This window comes from Lineus longissimus, chromosome 17, assembly GCF_910592395.1.
Source record: "Lineus longissimus chromosome 17, tnLinLong1.2, whole genome shotgun sequence".
Lineage (NCBI taxonomy): Eukaryota > Metazoa > Nemertea > Pilidiophora > Heteronemertea > Lineidae > Lineus > Lineus longissimus.
The window spans coordinates 648,818-670,663 of NC_088324.1; the positions used below are offsets into that span (position 1 = coordinate 648,818).

Here is a 21,846-nt window from a genome sequence, read left to right on the forward strand (position 1 = left end):
CAAAGCTAGGAGTGAGGAGCAAAGATACATCATCATGCTACCTCAGTTCAAAGCTAGGAGTGAGGAGCAAAGACACATCATCATGCTACCTCAGTTCAAAGCTAGGAGTGAGGAGCAAAGACACATCATCATGCTACCTCAGTTCAAAGCTAGGAGTGAGGAGCAAAGATACATCATCATGCTACCTCAGTTCAAAGCTAGGAGTGAGGAGCAAAAACATTGCACTGCAAAAACTTTGTATTATTTTTCCTCTCACCTGGCTTATGTATCAACTCATCATCTTTAAAGATCATCAAGGCATCCTTCACACTCGCATATTTCTCCTTCAGATTATACTCCTTTATCTTTAACTCATTCTCGTTCTTGACCAACTTCTTGCCTTCTTTCTTCTCTCGTTCCTTTTCTTGCTTCTTCTTCTGAATCTCTTCAGTCGTCTCATAGTGTCTGATCCCGCTCACGTGTGACAATAGATGACGCGTTGTTATGGTAACCTGATACATGATGGAGACAATTTTACAGGGTGTGCCAACATAGTTGATAAACATGCCAAATAATCACTGAAAGAAAACTTAATGATCGTATCAAAATGATGTGATGAAAACATGGTGGTCAACGTAGACCACCGATCTCGATGGCCTAGTGGTCAAACTCTTGGCCGTTTGATATTAGAGTCTTTCAGCAACATCTAATCTCCTACCCATATAACGTATCCCTATCAATAGCCTGTCACCTTGAGATGGAGTGAATGCCCTTGCCTCGTGAATCAAACAATGCATATATCTGATCAATCGACGGGTGAACCGGATGTTATAGATGGATATCGTTAAAGATGACATCATTACCGTTGGCTCCGTTACTCGTATCTCAAGAGGGCATCACGTGTCATAACAATATCAACTTCCACGATCATTGTTGGTTTCACTTGGATACGAGGAGTTTTTCTCGCCTATCTCGGGACTTACATGACATTTTAGAATAAAACTTGGGTACGATTTTGTTACAATGACAGTCGTACATCTTCGGTTAAAAGCAACATTATGTTATCGAGAGAAATCTCACCAGAACGATGGTTTGTCGCCACTTTTCTTCATGAAAACCATGTTGAAGAGATACGAGAGTGCGCGCGCATGATGTTTACAAATTCGCTGTGACGCCAGCAGATATCCATCTATTATTGGCCGATATATGACATGTCATTTTGAATACGGACAAAGCCTTTTTGAGCTGATGTTTTGTGGGTTGTCCCAGATCATTTCTAGCATTATCCTGCAAGTAACTGGTTACCTTTTCCCCCTCAAAGGTTTTCTCTGGAAATTCCTTCACATATTCTTGAACCGGTTTATCAATATCAAGTTGATTGTTCTCCATCAGCTTGGCAACTATCGTCATGGTGATAACCTTGGAGATGCTGGCTATCCTCATGACTGTCTCCGAGTTGCAGTGGACACGATTCTCAACATCAGAATAGCCCGATCCTTCTTTCCAGACATGCTCACCATCAACACACACACCAACCACAATTCCTGGGGCACCAACCTCATCCTGAAAGAATACGATTCATTATTCAAATGTGCGGGATCAAGGGCTCAATATCAGGCTCTTAGAACCTAGATGGTCATGACATATATACAGAACTATTTTACCAATAATCTGTCCAAATGATACGACCAGACACTTCTTCCAGCAGGAGATTTTCTACTTCCACACAAGCAAATCAGTCATCAATTGGCACAGTTAAAAACACATCGTGGAGATTCCACTTCCATACCCGGGTGGACATAACACTCAATTCAATCAATCAAGGAGATTCGTAGGTAAAAAACTTCCTTGTTCCAATTCAATTCACTCATTCTCAACTTGTTCACCCTCAACAACAAAGACCCACAGATACCTCTGCATTGGAGAGTGCCCTGTATTAATCATTTGCATGGAATAAGTGTTCACTTCAATCAACATCAAACAGCTCTCTATGGCAAAGCTCATCATTGTTCAAGTAACGGACATCGCTTGCCACATAATGGTGTTTTTTTAACCATTCATCACAGACACAAACAACACCACGTGACCATCTGTTACTTCGCCATGTGCTCTTCTAAACTTAGCATATGCTGCCTCCTTGAAAAACTCTTGATCTAGCCACACCCACGCACCCTACCTCCGATCTGAGACACCATGTGACTCAAAACCTTTAGTCTGAGACACCAAGCACCATACCTCCGATTTGAGACACCATGTGACTCAAAACCTTTAGTCTGAGACACCAAGCACCATACCTCCGATTTGAGACACCATGTGACTCAAAACCTTTAGTCTGAGACACCAAGCACCCTACCTCCGATCTGAGACACCATGTGACTCAAAACCTTTAGTCTGAGACACCAAGCACCATACCTCCGATCTGAGACACCATGTGACTCAAAACCTTTAGTCTGAGACACCAAGCACCATACCTCTGATTTGAGACACAATGTGACTCAAAACCTTCAGTCTGAGACACCTCACACCCTACCTCCGATCTGAGACACAATGTGACTCAAAACCTTCAGTCTGAGACACCTCACACCCTACCTCCGATTTGAGACACCATGTGATCCAATACTTCCGATCTGAGACACAATGCACCCCACCTCTGCTCTGGTGTGAGACACCATGTGATCCAATACTTCCGATCTGAGACACAATGCACCCCACCTCTGATCTGGTGTGAGACACCATGTGATCCAATACTTCCGATTTGAGACACCATGCACCCCACCTCTGATCTGAGACATCATGGGATCCAAAACCTCTCATCGGAGGTACAACATGCCGCACCCTACCTCAGATATGAGCCACCATTAATTGGGCCTAAAACCTCCGATTTGAGACACCATGCACCCTACCTAAATCGAATCCGTTTCAAAGCACTTCACCACCCCATTTAAGAATCGAACCCTTGACTTGCCCAAAGCCCTTCACCACCCGACTGAAGAGTAAATTTGAGGAATGGAATCCATGACCAATCAAAGCACTATGTACCCCAGGTGCCAAGTGTCTACATATAAATTTTGAAGAATCTTTGACAAGTGTTAATGTACCACCTTCAGCAAAATTTTAGAGTTTGACCTTTCTGACCTTGGAAACTAGGTAATAGGTTAAAATAGTGTGACGTCACAAGGCTAGCCAATCAGCCCATTGTTTGTCAACCAATCATTTTCGCAATAAGCACCTCGCACTTCGTCCCTTTTGGAGACCAGGTATTGGTCTGAGTCGGTCTTTACCCCTGACAGCAATATGTGTGGAGTCGACCAATAAAGATTAGATAAAACACAAGTAACATCAAATTTCTCAACAGTGTTATTTCATTGTTCTGTTGTTTGATAATTTGGATGGATGAGGAAATGAATCTTGATGCTCTTTTTTCTTCACAGCAATGCGAGGTTTTTATACAAAATGGCGCTGTTGATACCAGCGGTTTACACATGTTACACAATCGTGCAACATTGACATTTTCGCTAGGATATAATCTCCTAATGTGTTACCCATCTGTCAGGAGTTAGCCGTCTTCTAAATCAAGTTTGCTTTGAAACGGTCTCCAAATAGACCGTATGCGAAATAAATTTTGTCCATTTGAAAAGACCTTTTCACAGGCAACGTAAGTTTACCTCAACATGAAAGTCATGTTTTAAATCAAATCACCACCAAAAGCATTCAAAATATCATGAACATTGGAAGACATGGACAATGATTCAAGTAAATTGCTTGAATAAGTTTGTATATTTTTACTTTTTGCCATGGTAAACAAACGTTGCCTGTGAAAAGGGTTGTTTCAAAATGGCCAAAGTTTGTTTTTGCAGGCCGTCTATTCACCTGGGATTTTAACCAATCATTCATCAATCTATCGGTTTGGCTTCATAGTTCCACCTATCATAAAACCCAGTGTTTTTTCAAGACCTGTGTCTTCGCCGTGTGTCAAAAAACCTGGGGCGCACTTACACCTATCAGTTGTGTTAGATAATGGTTAATAGCCCCGGCGACAGGTGCGCTGTAAGTAGGGAGCTCTCCTCTGTTTCTTTCCCGTTATAGGTGAATTTCACATGCGCAATACCGAGGCGACTACACCGCGCCATCTGTCGCCGGATCTTAGAACTTGCAATTGCCGTGTCTACTCAGATTCGACCTATCAAAAACCGTGTTGAACACGGGTCTAAATTAGCCCCCGATTAGCCCCATCGAGCTCGATGGGGCTAATAGACACGGGGATTTGACACACGGGTCTATTAAGACACGGCAATTCATAGGTGTAAGCGCAAAAGACACGGGGATTTGATAGGTGGAAGTACGACTTATGTTTTTCACCAACCGCTAAGGGTAGGCTACAAGTTTGTTAACATGGTAGTGTTTTAAAAGCAATTCATATTATGGTTTAAGCGCATGCACTCTGTGTTTATTATCTATTCCATACGAATAGTGAATTTGGCAGTAATGGCCGATGCTGAGTTAAAGATTCATGCACTTGATTGGGAACAACGTTTAGGGCCTACGAGGACATTGCATTACGTCACGTCACAGCAAAATAAGACCGTTAGAGCTGCAATGCATCGTGACGTGACGACGGCCAACACTATGTAAACGTTGTTCCCAATCAAGTACATGAATCTATAGTTAAGATGAAAAAGGAAACCTTCTCTGAAGTATTTTTCTTTTATCGTCTTAAGTTTTGAGACTACCATGGCCTGACTTAGAGTAGACCACATTCAAAAGCCGGTTAGCAGTCAGATACAAGTAGGCAAATACAAGTGCTTGCAAATACAAGTGCATGCACTGTCATGTCAGAATGATCCACTGTCAAGATTTGCTGTTACCGACTGGCCGACTTTCTAATGTGGTATATTAGTAGAGAACGACAGGTGACTCACCGGTGTCGAGGTCTCCCTAGGCCCTATGGAATCATTGACATTATCATACCTTCACTCTTTGGATAATGTCTCTACTCTCTTGTATTGCATTTTCAAGTGTTCTCCTCTTCCGTGAGACGTTCACCTGGTCCCCCTGTCCCAACACTGTATCTTTGCGCAGCCAGGCAAAAGCCCCAACACAACCACACAGCACAAGAGGTGCAGAAATGTACACCAGTGAATTCCACTTCCAGGATCGGAACTTTTGACCTCCATTATTTTCACAATAAGCCCTTTTTGGGAAGATTTTGGCACACTGAACTCTTGGAAATAATAGAACCTTTGATGCAGATCGTAATGATATAAAATTCCAGTGCATTTTATTTCATAAAGTATGTTTTGATTCTAAATTTCTTGCTATTTTATCAAATCCAGAATCAGCTGATGTAATAAACGTCACCAGATCGTGTGTTGTTTCAAAGATTGATGATGTAAACTACGTCATCGTACTTGTGGTTGACCTAAATTTTTAGCAGTCTCCAAGCGTCGTCAACGGTGACTATAGCCGTCTAGTCTCACTCGATCTACTGTCTCTGCCACAGTTGGTTACCAAGCCGCTTTGAACAATGGGAACAATCGACGGCTATTCGAACCGCCACGGTGCATGGGGCCATTGTTTCCGGTCTTATTCGCACCGTCAGAAACACCATTACGGTGAAAGGTACCGTATCGTGATGGTGCGAATAATACGGAGTGAATAAATAGATCGCACCGTGGTGACATGGGTGATGGTGGGTAAGGAAAGTAGGCCTAATTCATGATTGAGGTGGTGTTTGTTTGTGACGAGTGTTGGAAGTGCCTTTACTCCTGGCTCCGGTGTAGGGTCCTTGACTTCCAGCCAGGCCAGCCGGCCCTGTCACGGTGCGAATAGCCACGGCCTTTCCAATTTCACCAGTTTTATCTATGTACTATGAGCCGTACTGTGGACCATCCTGTGGACGGGTACTAATTTCCTTGTGGACGGGCATTCCAATTTGGGAAGTGGTGTCAGTGATTTCCTGCGGCTTACTGGACTTTGCGCAATATTTCGCCAAAAAAAAGTACTCTACGCAACGGTCCCTAGGTGACTTTTCCTATTCATAATACACAGCCTGTCCATCCTAGATCGTGGTTACATGGCAAGGAGGATACCGCGGTGACTGTAAGATATAACGCAACGAAGTGATTCGTGTGATAGTTACTGTATTACTGAAGACTACAAATAGGTAACAAACTCACCAGCTACACATTCATACATATTCATGAAACCACTCGGCATTCCTCGTCAGGTAGCATACATTACATCTTTCCTTCTAAAGTGTTCTTTTACCAATGAAGCACTGACTAATACATAAACTCCTAACCTAAATCTAAGTATAACTCACAAACCAAATAAAATGGAACTTCCACGAATTTGCATAACATGCCAGATGCCTGTACCGGCACACAAGTGTTTGTTTATGATAATTATAAGAAGTGTTTATGTTTCATGGCTGGTCTTGCTAGAGATCTAGTTTATCAGGTGGCTTGCTTGTTCGCCCACTCCTTGTAACATATCCCGGGGTGTTGTTTATGGTTGGAATGGGCTCAGCAACTGCAGCCTGTGGGGCCACGTTGACATCAGTGTGATCATTCGCAGGCGCATGAGGCGGGTCCCCAGACGTATACATTACACGTGGGCGAGTCCCTTCGTTGGGAATGTTATTTTCGCGGGTTTGAAACATGTGACGGCGGTTACGTCTGAACGATTTACCCTCGGGGGTTTGAATGTTATAGCTCCTCGGCACATCAGGCAGTTTGTCTTGCACCGTCCCATATTTCCACTGTCCTCTCAAGGTCCTGAAACGAACTGCATCTCCAGGATGGATGTCAGCATTTGTGCTATTACTAACACGCTTGTCATAATACTGTTTCTGGCGGTTTTGACGGTCTGTGAGCTTCTCATGAGCGTTATCTACCACTTTTGGTTTCAAGAGATTGGGGAGAATTGGCAATTTCGAATTCAATCGGCGTGACATTAACAGTTGCGCCGGAGATTGTCCAACCCCGTCGAGTGGTGTGTTGCGGAAATTAAGTAACGCTATGCTGGGATCATCGCATGATTGTTCGCATTTCTTGAAGATGTCCTTTATTGACTGAATAGCGCGTTCAACCTGTCCATTAGACTGGGGGTAACCAGGGCTGCTGGTGGTATGGCGGAATCCCCAGGCCTTGGAGAAATCGGAGAACTCGCGGCTTGAAAATTGAGGCCCATTATCGCTGATGACGTCATTAGGGATGCCAAATCTGCTGAACGATGCTTTGAGAGCCGTAATAACAGACTGGCTTGTCAGTGTGGGAAGAATGCACACTTCCGGAAACTTAGAGAAGTAATCCACAGTCAGCAAATATTCCTTGCTCCGATATTCAAACATATCAGTTGCGACTTTACTCCACGGGAGGTCTGGAATGTCATGTGGTATCATAGGTTCAGCCGGTTGGGATTTCCTCGCTGTCTGGCAGGCGGTACAGCGTGATACGGTATCCTCAATTTGTTGACCCATTCCGGGCCAGAACAGAATGTCTCGGGCCAATTGTTTTGATTTAACGATGCCCATATGAGTTTCATGAATTCGTTTGAGCAAGTTTGCGCGCAATGTCTCTGGTACTACGAGACGATCGCCTTTGAGCAACAGGTTGTCCGCTAATGTGATTTCGTCGCGATACGGGAAGTATGGAGTTAGTTCAAGTGGTACATCCTGTTTGTCATCTGGCCAGCATCACAGTGTTTTTTAGAGACTGTAGCGTTGGGTCTGCGTCCGTGGCAGATTTAAACTCCTCTAATTTGGCATCGCTGATGTGACTGGCAATGTTCAGCAAGTTGACCTCGATTTTGTCATCGAATAGGTCTTGCGGGTTGGTGTCGGATACGAATGCGCGTGATAGAGTGTCAGCTAGGAACATTTCGCGTCCCGGGCGGTATACCAGTTTCAGATCATAGTGCTGTAGGCGTAACCTCATGCGTTGCATACGGGCTGAGAGTTTATGTATGGGCTTTGTCATGATTGCCAGTAGTGGCTTATGATCTGTCTCTATTGTTATCGGGCCTTTTCCGTAGACGTAATCATGGAATTTCTTACATCCGAAACAAATCGCGAGCAATTCTTTCTCAATGACGGCGTACATTGATTGCGTTTCATCCAGGGCCTTAGATCCGAACGCCACTGGATGACTGTCTTGAATTAAGGCTGCGCCTAATCCAGATTTACTGGCATCAACCTGAAGCGTGATGGGTTTATTGACGTCATAGAAACTCAGCACGGGCGTGTTTGTGATCAAACGTTTCAGTCTCTTATATGCTCGGTCTTGGAGATCCTCCCAATGAAATTCGACTTTTTCTTCGAGGACTTGACGTAGTGGTTTCGTTTCTTGTGAGAGGTTGGGGATGAATTTCGCAAGATATCCCACCATGGCGATGAATCTCCTAATGTCCTCTTTACATGACGGTGTCGGCATGTTGGTGAAATCACTTACGCGATCCTGGCTGACCTTTAGGCCATCACCTGAAAATATATGTCCGACGTAGTCAACTTCGCTGAGGCCTATTTTCGTTTTAGCGGGGTTGAGTTTTAACCCTACTGCGCGTGCTCGCTCCAGTACGGTGCGTAGGCGATTATCGTGCTCGGCTTGTGTGCGGCCGTGTACGACGATGTCATCGACGACAATCTCAACCCCTTCGAGGTCACCAAATAAATCCGACATGACTTTATTGAAAATGTCACCACTCGTGGATATACCAAATGGTAACCGAAGGAAACGGTAGCGTCCCCACGGCGTGTTGAAGGTACAGAGCTTTGAACTTTGCTCATCAAGGCCAATTTGCCAAAAACCTGATTTAGCGTCGAGTGTACTAAATATCTTTGAGCCGGGCATGCGTGCTGCGATTTCCTCAACTGTTTTCGTCGGATGGTGAGCTCTGCGAATCGCTTTGTTCAGTTTGGATGGATCAATGCAAATTCTCACCTTATTGTTTTGTTTTCGAACGACAGTCATACTATTGACCCATGGGGTTGGTTCGTTTTCTTTGATCACTACTTTCAGGTCCTCCATTCGATCCAGTTCGGTTTTGACGACGTCCTCAATCGCGTACGGGATTTTACGAGGTGGATCGACGGACGGCTCAACGGTCGGATCTGTGAAAAGATGGTAGTTGCTCTGAATACATCCCAATCCTTGAAAGACATCCTCAAAATCCTTGATTTGCGATATCGAATGTATGCGCTTCACTAAGTTCAGTTTATCGCACGTATCACGGCCTAGAATTGGTTGGGCATTGTCAAGGATTTGAAAGGTGACGTCCAATCCGTTAAGATTCAAGACAGTTTCGCCGACAGGCGTAATCCTATGCCCCGAATATGATACTAATCGGCACTTTGGGGGTGTGTGTGTTGCGTTCAGTTTCTTGAAAAACTGTAACGGTATAATGTCGGCCTCGCTGCCGGTATCGAGTTTGAACGATATGGATTGTCCTTGAATGGTAAATGTTTCATGCCATCCGACGTAGTTGGCTGGTGTAACTGATACCTCGCCGATGAATAGCGTGTCCACGTGGGGACCATGAAAGTCTGGCTCATAATTGCGATGATAGAATTCTGTGGTAGGCCTACCGTTATTACGTGATTCCAGGGTTACGTCATGAATGCTCGATGACGATGGAGCTTGAGGACGTACGCGTTGTTTCTCTGATCTTGCCAGTGTGCGGCAAGATGCTTTGAAGTGGTTCATGCGGCGGCAATATCCGCATTCCTTGCCGTATGCCGGACATTGTGTGTAGTCAGCATGAGCTTGTCCGCCACAGTTTCCACATTTTTCGGATTGTGATCGTTTGTCAAATGTTCCGCGATGTTTGTTTCGGCTGCGATCATGGGAGCCGCGACCGTATGCCGTACTATTTTGGAATGATCTTCCGACGGCGTCGACGTCTTTTTCTTTCGTATCAGTCAGCGTCTTAAGTTGATTAGCGCTTGATTCGCTAATGCGACACGTATTGACACACTTCTCCAGGGTAAGGTCCTCGGTCTGCAGAAGTTTCTCGCGCGTGGTCTCGTCACGGATGCCGCAAACGACCCGGTCTCTGAGTAGAGAGTCTCGTAGAGCGTCGCCAAATTCACAGTCCTTGATAAGTTGTTTCAACTCCGTGAGAAATGAGTCAAATGATTCGCCGTCTTTCTGCGTCCGAGAATTGAATTGGTACCGGATAACTGTGATGTTCCGTTTCCCTTCACAGAATGCGGCGAATTTCGCCTTCAGTGGCGCGATCTGGTCCACGTCTGCCTCGGCGAACTCCATCGTGGCGTGAACCTTTTGGGCCTCCGGTCCGGCAACGTGAAGGAAGACGTTACACTGGACCACCTCAGCTTTATCGGCGACACCCGATGCTATGCTGTAGACTTCGAATGAACGTATCCAATTTCGGTAGTTAGCTTGAAGATTGCCTTCAAGGCTTAACTGCGCTGGTGGTTTTAGTCCTGACATTGTAGGTGTTTCCGATTGCGGGCGAGAGCTGACGTCTCTGACACCATGTAAGATATAACGCAACGAAGTGATTCGTGTGATAGTTACTGTATTACTGAAGACTACAAATAGGTAACAAACTCACCAGCTACACATTCATACATATTCATGAAACCACTCGGCATTCCTCGTCAGGTAGCATACATTACAGTGACGTCACGGCTTTTCCAAGATGGCGCTGCATATTGTAAACAAACTCGATCCACGGCCAAGGGAAAATCAAGTCATCAAAAAAGTTAGATTTTTCGCATCAAATCAGAGTTATTAGTACTTTTCTGCTATGAAATAAGTCTTCAGACAATAAGCTATCATTTGAATAATGAAAAGTGCTGTTTTGATGGGGAAAAATAGGGTTTTTTAAACCAAATAGCCGGCACCGATCTTCCAAAATTAGCGATGGTTTCAAAACAGTCTCCCAGATATGGGGCAATCTCTTCATTATCATAATGGGATTTGGAGGCATGTTTACAGATTTTACAAGTTCGAGACCTGTAATACCTAAAACTCGCATAGATCCCCATAGATCCCCTCTATTTGTCGAGTTAGCGCCCCTGTGAGATCATGCATTTTCGGACACTAGAACGAAATCTTCCTGCGGATATCGCGGTTTCGGTGATGATTTAAGGAGAAATTGACTGTTCTTAGAGTTGTATGGGACAGAAATGAGTTCATACTTCATGAATACATGAATATATTATGATATGGGCGGGTTTCTAAGTCAAAACAATAACAAACTCAACTGCATCTCTACGGTGTATCGCGTAGTGCATTGCCTAGTGTATTTCGTAGTGTATTTTAGCGGAGACATTATTTCCCATTATTTCCTCACTTTGGCCACGCCAAACGTCTTTTTTATTCGTGGAAGTTAATCTGCTCTGTAAATTTTATTCTACACAGGAAGAATCCATACTAGGTATTGCAATATTTCATGTCTATTGGTGTTTTTGTGTACAGGAGCGCACCAGACAGTGAGACGTGAAGATGTGTTCAGTGCTGGTGCTGTCAGTAGACTGAATCTGATTGGCCATAGCGATCACTAATATGGGTCGGGATCACGTGATGTGACGTCACCGCGGTATCCTCCTTGGTTACATGGGGAGTAATCGTTGTAAAATTAGGCCAAACGCAAAGACAGTTAACCCGGGTACCACTATGTTCACGATGCGAACAAGCCGTGTAAGTCATTATCAGCATTTTTTCATTGAACATTTGCGGGTACAGCGTCACAGGGAGCAGCATTGAACGATAAACATGTTCACATCATATTCAGACAACGGCTTGTAACGGCCATACAGGAAACGATTCGTATCAACAAAACTACGGGCCGTATCGTCTGTTTCATGTTTTTGTGCATTACACCCCCTGGTGCCAAACAAAGAATAATTTTGAAACGAAATTTGGTGTGAATTTGTAAACAAAGTTTTAAGTCCAGACCTCAAGCGGTTTCGGGTACACACTACATTTATTATCAAATTGCTAATGCATCAAAAGGTTGAATTGGTCAAGTTTAGCGCCCCATAGATTTTTCCCAGACGTGCCGATGAAAGTCAATTTCCGGCAGATAATACAGCCCGGGGTTAGATCTTCAAACCATAGAAATTTTGTTGTGGGCTGACCGTGATAATTACCAGGCTGGGGGTCTAAAGTTTTGGGGGTCATTTTCGACCATTTGTGACCGGTGAATCGACTTTTCAACCAACGAGGGGTTAATTTGGCCATTGGGACCACAAAACTTAGGCTCCTAAACTGAAACGTCGTCATCGATTTTAGCTCACCTCTTAGCAGAGGTGAGCTTATCCCATACCGTGGCGTCCGTCGTCCGTCGTCGTCGTCGTCGTCGTCGTCGTCCGTCGTCCGTTAGCAGGGCACGTTTCGTAACTGTTAGAGCTATTGACTTGAAACTTGGTACACATGTACCCTTATGTAATGACACCTTGGAGACCAAGTTTCGGTCTGATTCGTTTCATGGTTTGGCCACCAGGGGGCCAAACGTTAAAAGTGAAAATATGCAATATCTCCCTTAATAGTAGTCGGGAAATTTTGAAAGAAATATGGTAGGTACTTCTAGCAAAGGTGCATCATATATCCTCCGGGTTTTTGATTTGACCTCCTTTTCAAGGTCACAGAGGTCAAATGGTGTAAATTGGCCGTTAGGATGTAACGATGTCACGTTTCTAAACTGCAATGACTATTGATACCAAATTTGGTACACATTTACCCCTTAGTCAGGTGATCTCAGGGACCGAAGTTTGGTCCAATATGATTCACCACTTGACCACCAGGGGGCAAAATCCAAAAACCTTAAAAATGTGATTATTCCTTAACTTCTTGCCCGATTGTCACCAATTTGATAACATGGGTACATTTAACCACCACACAGGTTTTTAATTTGACCTTCTTGTCAAGGTCACAGAGGTCAAATGGCATAAATTCGCCGTCAGGCCGTAACTATGGCACGTTTCTTAACTGCAATGACTATTGATCACAAATTAAGTACACATGTACCCCTTGGTCAGGTGATCTCAGGTACCGAAGTTTGGTGCGATCTGATTTGCCGTTTGGCCTCCAGGGAGGGGGCCAAATCCTAAATTCTTCAAAATGCCATTATTCCTAGTAATGACTTGCCCGATTGGCACCAATTTTATATCATAGGTACATCTAATTCTAACAACCATTCAATGTGTCACCCGGGTCTTCTTTGATTTGACCTACTTTTCAAGGTCACAGAGGTCGAATGTACTGTAAATTGGCCATTTTGGGGAAATTGTAATTGCTTGGACCTACATCAAACCTAACACTACATGACACAATACCATGCTCTTTATCCATCTTTCCTCCACACGAGGTGAGCACAATGGCCCTGGCCATTTCATCTTCTAATGGAAAGGAAATTCATGATTTTGATTTTTAAAAACACGTATTCATAATGGAAAACACATCCATACTGGTGACTGACACCATGTATCGAACTTGACGTACCGGGGTAAAACATAATGGTCGCTCCCCCATTTCGCTCGTTTCGTTTCTTTTCGTTGCGCAAAGTCCATTAAGCCATTTCCTGCTGATGATGACGTCCAGGACATTGTGGTGGCATGTATGTACGACACAGCGGGTTCCATTGGTAATGTTTGGTGGTTCGAGTGATCTGAGGATGATTACTGGACAGCCTTTTCAAGAATGAGGCGGTGTGGTGGTAAGCCTGGGATGTGCAATGTGTTGAGGAATTCGACTGGGAAGTGGATTGCTTCTTCTGGGGTGAGAGTGGTGTCATATGAGTGGTAGAAGTGTTGTGTACCCATTTCACAATCCCAAGAGAACCATGTACAGTGTCCTCGCGGCCCCTTCGGAGAAATTCCCGGCAGCGACGGATTTCAACAGCCTGACGAAAACGGGGAATCCCAATTTCACATTCCCCCGGTACCACTGACGGGCAGAGACCTGTATTCATCCACGACCGGAAGTCACATTGTACCCGAAAATTGTTCAGTTTGAAAATAGTTCAGCTTATCAAAATGTCAAGTTGTGGTAAATACATGGCTGGGATGGACCAAAGTGGAATTAATTCTCAATCTGTGGTTGATTCTTAATCTACAGAGTCAGGCCATCACAGAAATATGCTTTTTGATAATATATTTAAGAAAATGTGGTCTCACTGGTCAGTTTAGAACTTGTACTTTGACAGGGCCATATCAATGCGCCAGTGACGTTTTGATGGACATGGTGTACGGAAATCTTTTTTTCTCAGGCAATCGGTATTGGAATTTTTTAAAACTTTATTATGCTATTGGCAAAGGGTTCTTCTTGACACATATAAAATTTTGTGCAGATTGATTGGTCCAATGAGTACTTTATTTACCAAAACCTATGCACAACAATGTACACGTAATGTACACATGTTTTAATAGAGGTCTCTGGCCTGACGGTCACGCACCTGTATTAAACCAATCAGCACGCGGTTGTACCCGAAAATAGTTCAGTTTGAGATCAATGCTTGGTCTCATCATACCAGTTGAATGGTATTTTCCATTTGAGATATAATTTTTCTAAAATTGAGAATAAGGTGTGTTTAAAGTGAAGAAAATGATGAAGTTTCAGTCCAATTTGCTTACTTATGTGGTTTTGAGGCTCCATTTTTAACCCGTCGTGGTGAAAAAGCTGACTCGTTGGTTAAAAGCCATCAAAATTCCCCCCTATGTTCAGACCCCCAAACCCTGAAATTATCATGCAAAACGTGTTTTTCGTTGTGTAACACACAACGAAAATTTCATGGTTTGACAGGCTAGGATAGGTCTATTTGGCTTTGAAAGCGTTCCTCTCAGATTACATCTTGGAAAAAGTTATGAGCATGTAGAAAGTCACTACTGTTTCAAAGGGAAAACGGCTTAAAACTTTATTACAGGTACGTGACCTGACGAAATGCAATGTATTGATGTATACATCTTGGCTCGGATTTCCCCGTCAAATTCGTTTTCCCAGCAATTCCAAGTTTACCTATTATCAAAACAACATTCCGCATAATATGTAAAGAGGAAGCTCTAGTGAACTCACACAACTGTATGTCCTAGCAGACGATAGAGCAAGCTCTAGTAAACTCACACAACTGTATGTCCTAGCAGACGATTTTTAAATACATGATGTCCAACACCCGCACTTCAGTGGCGCCGGTGTGAATAAATCTACTTGTGTGAATGGTCAATGGCTCATGATGGCTAGCTGATCGCGGTGGGAAAAAACACGTTTTGACCAGCCATAACTCTCAGCTAGACAGGCGGAGCAGCACAAGCGATCAATTCATCTGAGCGCACCCAACGTACGCGAAAACGGACCACTTTCAATCGCTCGGTGCGCAAACTTGAACTTGAATTAAAAAAAAATTGCCATGTGTGAATACTACTGGCTATAAATTTCAACAATCATGTTACGTCACGTGGACTCGTTTAAAAATACCACAAAAGCCAAGTTTCCGCGAAGTTATGTCACTTGTTGTCCGACTCCTGTTCATCCGACCGTGACCTCAGTATTTGACCAATCTGCTTTGTATCGTGAGCATTTTCGTGTATGGGTCAATTTGAATAGAAGAGTGGTTTGGTAACCTCTCTGACGTAACGTACTCAATACGAGGCGTTGAATTTGGCTGTGCTCCTCGTATGACAGACCGGTTTTGGGAACATAAGCGTTCAGTTGTGTCGACGCCAAGTCGAAGCACTGGTTCAACATTGGTGAGTTCAGCCGGATTTCTTCACAACTTTTCTCCCCAAATTTTGCGACTATTGTCTGATACAATGTACAATCTTATCTTATCTTTTCATTTTCATTTCTTGCAGACGCCAGACACGTTGTCCTGTCCAGCACACCCAATGCTGCCCAGCCGGTTTATCACAAGATACGACGTGAACACCACAATGGTGAGTTATTTTACTCTATCGAAACTTCCTTGATCGCACATACATGTATTCTTTTGAAACTTCTCATCTCTGCAGCAGTGGCGGATCCAGAAATTTGGGAAAGAAGCGGGGGGCCGGGGGGGGGGCTGCCCCACCAATGAGAACTCATGATAGAGCCGAAGGTGCAATCCTGAAAATGAGGGGAGGGTTCTTGAGGAGAGGTGCCCTAAAATATCAAAAAGGGATGACTCATGCGGGACCCCTAAATCCGCCACTGCTGTTCTGAATATTTCCACACTCGGTTCAGCTGACCTTACACAGGAGGACGCTGTTAGCCCATACCCTATCTATGGTACTATATCGTTCTGGCAGCAAGAAAATGAGACGATCGGTCACATGTCTGCCATGTTTTATGACGTCACGCGCCACGTGCTTGGCGCAATGTGTCACGTGCTCATAACACATTCTATCTCTGAACCAATCAGCCCTTGATAATGTGACATGTGATATGTATGATGAGGACCTTGACCGGATCAGAAAGATAATTCAATCGAAGTAGTTCAGAGACATTTACATGAAGACATGGCAGAAATGACCAATGGTCTCGGTGATCACTAAATCCTAAAGGCTAGAGGGAGGTAATTATAATATGATCTCCACCGCCCGACCCGATGACGTCATTACCGGAATTCCGGGTGGCAACTTCTAGCTCATCGATTACTTAACTGAAGTTGCCGCCATTGTGATGTAAATACTTGGGGTATTTCCCACCCTGAATTCCGGTAATGACGTCATCGGGTCGGGCGGTGGAGATCATATTATAATTACCTCCCTCCAGCCTTTAGGATTTAGTGATCACCAATCGTCTCATTTCACCTCTGTGCTGCCAACTGTGCGACGATCGAGGATCAGTCGGAGATCAGCATCCCAGAGCTTTGATAAACCTGCCAGTTGTTCCCAGGCTTGTGTTATGAAATGACCATGGTTTAGTGATAGGCCTGCCCCCACTTGTATTCAGTGGTATTAAATGGACAACTGTGGCATGAGATATGGTGGTTTTTCCTACAAAAATGGCTTCCAGTAGAACCGTGACTTCTCAGTCCAAACAGGAAAATTGAAATACATCATTGAACTGCAATAAACAGTGCACAAAAACTGGGTGTAACCTTAGGCCTGCCTGAATTTCACAGGTCATGTCCAAAACTGCCTCGCACACTGGCGAAAATCGTCATTTGAGATAAGTGGCGGCGCATGGTGACAAGCAGAGATACTATCCTCCTGGCCAGGGAAATCCCACGCCCAGGTTGTCCCTTTAAAGCTAACATGCATGCATAAAAACCCTAACGGCCAAATTAGAAAAGACGGAAAGGATGAAGTGGCGAGGGTTCCGAGTTCGAACCCGCTTGAGGAATATTTTTTTGTTTTTTCTTTCTCTGTGACCTGTCTCGTCAATGAACTTGTGTTTCTGCAGTCAAGTGAGACCTGTCGCTGGGTGTCTATCATGTTTCAAGTGCAGTTTGTCTTTTGGTGGTCGGGCGTTTGTGTTTTCTATCTTTGTCGTTTGGGTTTTTATGCATGCACGTCAGCTTTAAGTAGGTTTTCGCGTGGTCACGAAGATGATATGTGAATAATGACACCAATGCATTGGCCCTGCGGTCACGTGGTGGCTTTCAAAGATATCCTTGTGCCGTCGGTAGGAAGCTGCTGAAAGCCGCAGCAAACCAGCAGCAAACAAAAGACTTAGGCTACTTAAAATCTCTTTCGGGAGCAGTAATTATCTCGTCACCATTGTGTTTTACCTATAGCTCCTATACAAGTATAAAGATGGTGTGCGAAGATAAATTTCGGCTATTTTGTTACCATTTTGCTATCTAACTGTATGCGCCTGTTTAATCGCCCGCCCGCGATTTTTTTTCCCTGAACCTTTCGGGCAGTACAGTGTACATTTGTACACAGGTTCTCAGCAAATCAGAATCCGATAAATCTGTGTCGTCATCGGGGTGTCATCATGAAACTTGGAAGTAAGCTTGTATTGTTTTGTACTTGTTAATCAAATTTAAAGCATACAGTATCAAAAAATACTGGAGGAAGACCATACACACGAGGCAGTATCGAAAGACAAGTCACATTGCAGAGAAACATATTCCTACTGGAGGAAGACTATTCACATGAGACAAGTCTCATTGTATATTCATGCTCAATAATATATCTGAAGGACTATCCCTTGGATCTTGGAGATGGGCTATTGTTATCGTCCTTTCTGTAGGTATATTGCAGGCAGCAGAAATAACTAAAATATCTAAAATCTAAATAACAAGGGACAAGAAACGCGTTATAAAAATAAAATATAAAGAGTAAAAAAGAAAAAGAAAAATGTTTTCCACAACCGGATTCGAACTCACGACCTTTGGATCGAACATCGTATTCTGCCATTTCTGACGAGCGCTCTACCGACTGCTCTAAAGTTTCTAAGACTTCTGACGTCATGTATTTGTCGAAATCTGATGCTGAAAGTCCCAATGTACACTAGTGCCCAAAAGGTTCAGGAAAAAAAAATTCGCTACCCGCCCTTTTCAGATAGACAGTTAGCCCATCTATCACTTCGATCTATCTACCGTAGCTGTCATGGCCAATACTTTTTCTTTCAGAAGCCCGACGTCCTCTAAAATTTCAAGAAATGGTTGGGTTTGGTCAAGGGACTGGTATTGGATCTGATATATTATCATTATTGTCACACCTTTTCGCTAAATATGAGGTCTTGAAAATGCTTGGTATTGCTCCTTGTGAGGTTTTACCCAACGCTAATGACGCCTGTCTGTGTAAGTGGTACATACTTGACACCTATGGCGAAGGATGAGCCAGTTATTTTCGAGTTTGTACTTTGGGTGCATCTCGTTCCTCGGGTTGCATTGCGCCCGCGACCCCATAGGAGTTCCTGGTCTTGTCTCTTCGCCCCCAACCCCGATAAACTCTATGTACCGTGAACGAATGCTCATCAGGTCGACAGTTATTTGACGACGTAAATCCATCCATATTAACTGGCGCTGCGGCTGCGCTCAATAGACTCCGTTGGGGAGTCTGAGCCTGATAGGGTGTACCAGTCCAGCCGGTTATGTACGGTTGGTATGCTCTATGATATGGATCTCCAGCCACCTGTCAGCTAGGGGCAGACCCCAGTGTCTCAACCCTGGGTCTCAGAGGCGGTAACTTCTAGTCAGGCAGCGCGCTATGTCTGGTTAGGCGACATGGGTTACCAGGGCATCCACAGCCAAAATGGTTTGCACATGGAGGTCATCGCGACCGACTTGTGAGGGGGAAGAAGTGATGTCCATGGCGGTTTCAAATTGATCTGACGACCCCCGCGTCTTCTGGACAGGGAGGGGTTCATGTGGCCAAATCCTGTCAGCTAAATCCTATCGTTAGCATCGTTCGCGGTTCATGGAAACCAAGGGCATGGAACCCTTTTTTGTCTTGGTTTAATTTCTCTGAGGATTTCAATGATGATATATATATTTAGATCCACAGGTATAGTCGGTACATGTGGCGACTCGCCACATGAACATTTAAAAGTTTTTTTCGAGCATTGTTAAAAGTTATGAGAATAAATTTCTTCTTTGGACGTGTTTTCTTTTTACCAGAATGACAATCTAAAAGTTTGTCACTGGAGAATTTCCCCATCCCCACCCCAGCCCTAGAATAATATACAGACTAAATAGTATCTTTGGACTGTACTGGTAATATAGGTCAGTCACGAAAAATAAAATATATATTGGACTGTACTGGTAATATAGGTCAGTCACGAAGAATAGAATGTGTATTGGACTGTACTGGTAATATAGGTCGGTCACGAAAAATGAAATATATATTTGACTGTACTGGTAATATAGGTCAGTCAAAAAAAGAAATATATATTGGACTGTATTGGTAATATAGGTCGGTCACGAAGAATAGAATGATATTGGACTGTACTGGTAATATATGTCAGTCACGAAAATATCTGAAAGTCTGTGCCCCATTGTTGACGAATATAATATCGTGAGGACTTTATCAATAGTCACGGTCCCTGGCCCCTCCCACATAAAAATCATTAGCAAGGTCACTGCAGGCAATAGCTTCAGCATTGTTATTGTATAAACATGTCTTAAACATTATAAACGGCCCTATTTGTGGGGTTACATTGGGTTCTTGCTGGGGTAATGATGTCCATGTCCGATTCTGCGTTTTGTGGACTTGTAAATCAGTCCAGCAGTGACATTGCGTTTTGTGGACATGTAAGTCTGTCCCGCAGTACCAAGTTTCACCCCAGCAATTACCAATAAGACCTGCACGTGACCTTAAAGTAAATAGCTGTGCAAGTGCGGTCGAGACAAAACGCGATGTGTGCATTGGAAGAAGGAAATCTGCGAAGAGTAGCTGGAACTGTCTGTCCAGCTCTCGTTTATGAAACAATGGGCAATTTGAAAGACGTCTCCTGAACAGATCGCCCATTGTTCACTGAAGCAGCAGTCGAATTGTCTCCAATTTTTTCAGGGGGATTGCTCCATCTCGTGTGGTTTCGCTGTCCCGTCCCAAGAATCGAGCCAACGCGACCGAGGCCACTTCTGAGAGATAAATATTCAGAATGCCAGATTTATGGAACACAATTGAGGTAAATGAGATAAAATTCGATAAGCTGCTACAGTTGATGAAATGAGGCTTTAGGTCCGTCATCATGTGACTGATATTGGGACAAACCTGAGGCAGGTTGACCACCATTGCCTGACAATTTAATTTAATAGATTCATCATATTAGTGCCAATGAGGCTGTCACAGACATAAACATGTGTATAGACATATTACTGATATGCTATACACCTTTCCAGAAATGGGGCGCTGAGTGTCCGAAATAGTGATGTCAGAAGGAGAAACTAGGCCTTATGGTGGAGGGACGAAGGAGAAAGTCATGGTTGACCAACACTCTTGAATGCCTTTATTGACGGACAAGGGGGAAGCCACCAATTTCGGGGAGCATATCTAATAGAAGATTTTAAAAAAAAACGTCATGAAAAATGATCAAATACTTCAATTTCTTAAATTGTATATTTCAATGTTTCTTGGTATCTAAATCTTCCCTTTCTATTCCAGGCCAGTAGTCAAGAGCCATGATCAAGGGACAGCAGTTCCCAACGGAATTGACCCTTTTCTTGTTGTTATTCATGCTGTTGGCTCAGAATGGGTTGACACTCACCTGTTTTCGACCCTGAAAATTAAACATCGAACATTGTTACTCTTTGTTAAAAGTGAACCTTGCAAAATATGTGCTTATTCCTGAAATCAATAGCACTTCATGTATGTACTCGCTGATCCAGAATATTGCTATTTCTTGTTCCGTTTTCAATGTGGCAATCTATTTACCGTATCTGAGCTATTTCACAGCACAAGAAGTGCAACATTACAACAATGGAGCTATTTCTTGATCACAGCAAAAATGTGTTTCCACATTGTTTTACTCAAATGATGCATGGTGGAGCCTTATTGACATATTTGTTTTCAAGAGGAATTGGTTGTAGGTTTTCTTTCTTTTTTCTTGAGGCAGGCCTAATTTAACAGAAGGCCTATATTTTAGGTAGGATATTATTTATACTATAGGCCCATATCAGTTTTGAGATCAATTTCCTCTTGAAGACAATAAACGTCAATCGAGTCTCTGCACCATTTTGATTGGGCGGTTTTGGGCTAAAATACAGTACAAGAGAATGATCCATTGGTGTTAACAGAATATGTCATTGTTTTGGTCAGCAATCAGTTCTTGCCACCTTGAAAGCGGTCACGGTTACTTACGACTTGTACATTGTTCAATTGTTATTATGCTATTGTCATTTGCCTTTGCCCCCCCCCCCCCCCCCATCCTTATCGACACTCACAGTGCACCACCCTCAATGCCATGCCCCGCATGCGCACTCACCCAACATCTTATCCCTTGACACGCTTGCTCAAGCGGCTCGAGCGGCGTC

The 21,846-nt window shown here is 43.7% G+C and overlaps 2 protein-coding genes across 8 annotated transcripts in view; one reads left to right on the forward strand and one right to left on the reverse strand.

The window, feature by feature from the left end:
- Positions 1-21,846, forward strand: part of LOC135501914 (CDK5 regulatory subunit-associated protein 3-like) — a 281,400-nt gene that overhangs the window by 59,338 nt on the left and 200,216 nt on the right. The window lies entirely within an intron of this gene.
- The window catches only part of LOC135501909 (serine beta-lactamase-like protein LACTB, mitochondrial), a 158,523-nt gene that overhangs the window by 5,339 nt on the left and 131,338 nt on the right, over positions 1-21,846 (reverse strand). Inside the window, exons 1-3 of one of the 4 annotated variants that reach the window (XM_064794338.1) lie at positions 4,948-5,360; positions 1,285-1,542; positions 257-491 (exon numbers count right to left, since the gene is read on the reverse strand). In XM_064794338.1, the coding sequence (XP_064650408.1) occupies positions 257-491; positions 1,285-1,542; positions 4,948-5,256 (802 nt within the window). In that variant the 5' untranslated portion in view covers positions 5,257-5,360. Of the gene's footprint in view, positions 1-256; positions 492-1,284; positions 1,543-1,643; positions 2,219-4,898; positions 5,361-21,846 lie in introns of those variants that run through there. The other 3 variants (XM_064794339.1, XM_064794340.1, XM_064794341.1) reach the window with 3 other exon arrangements.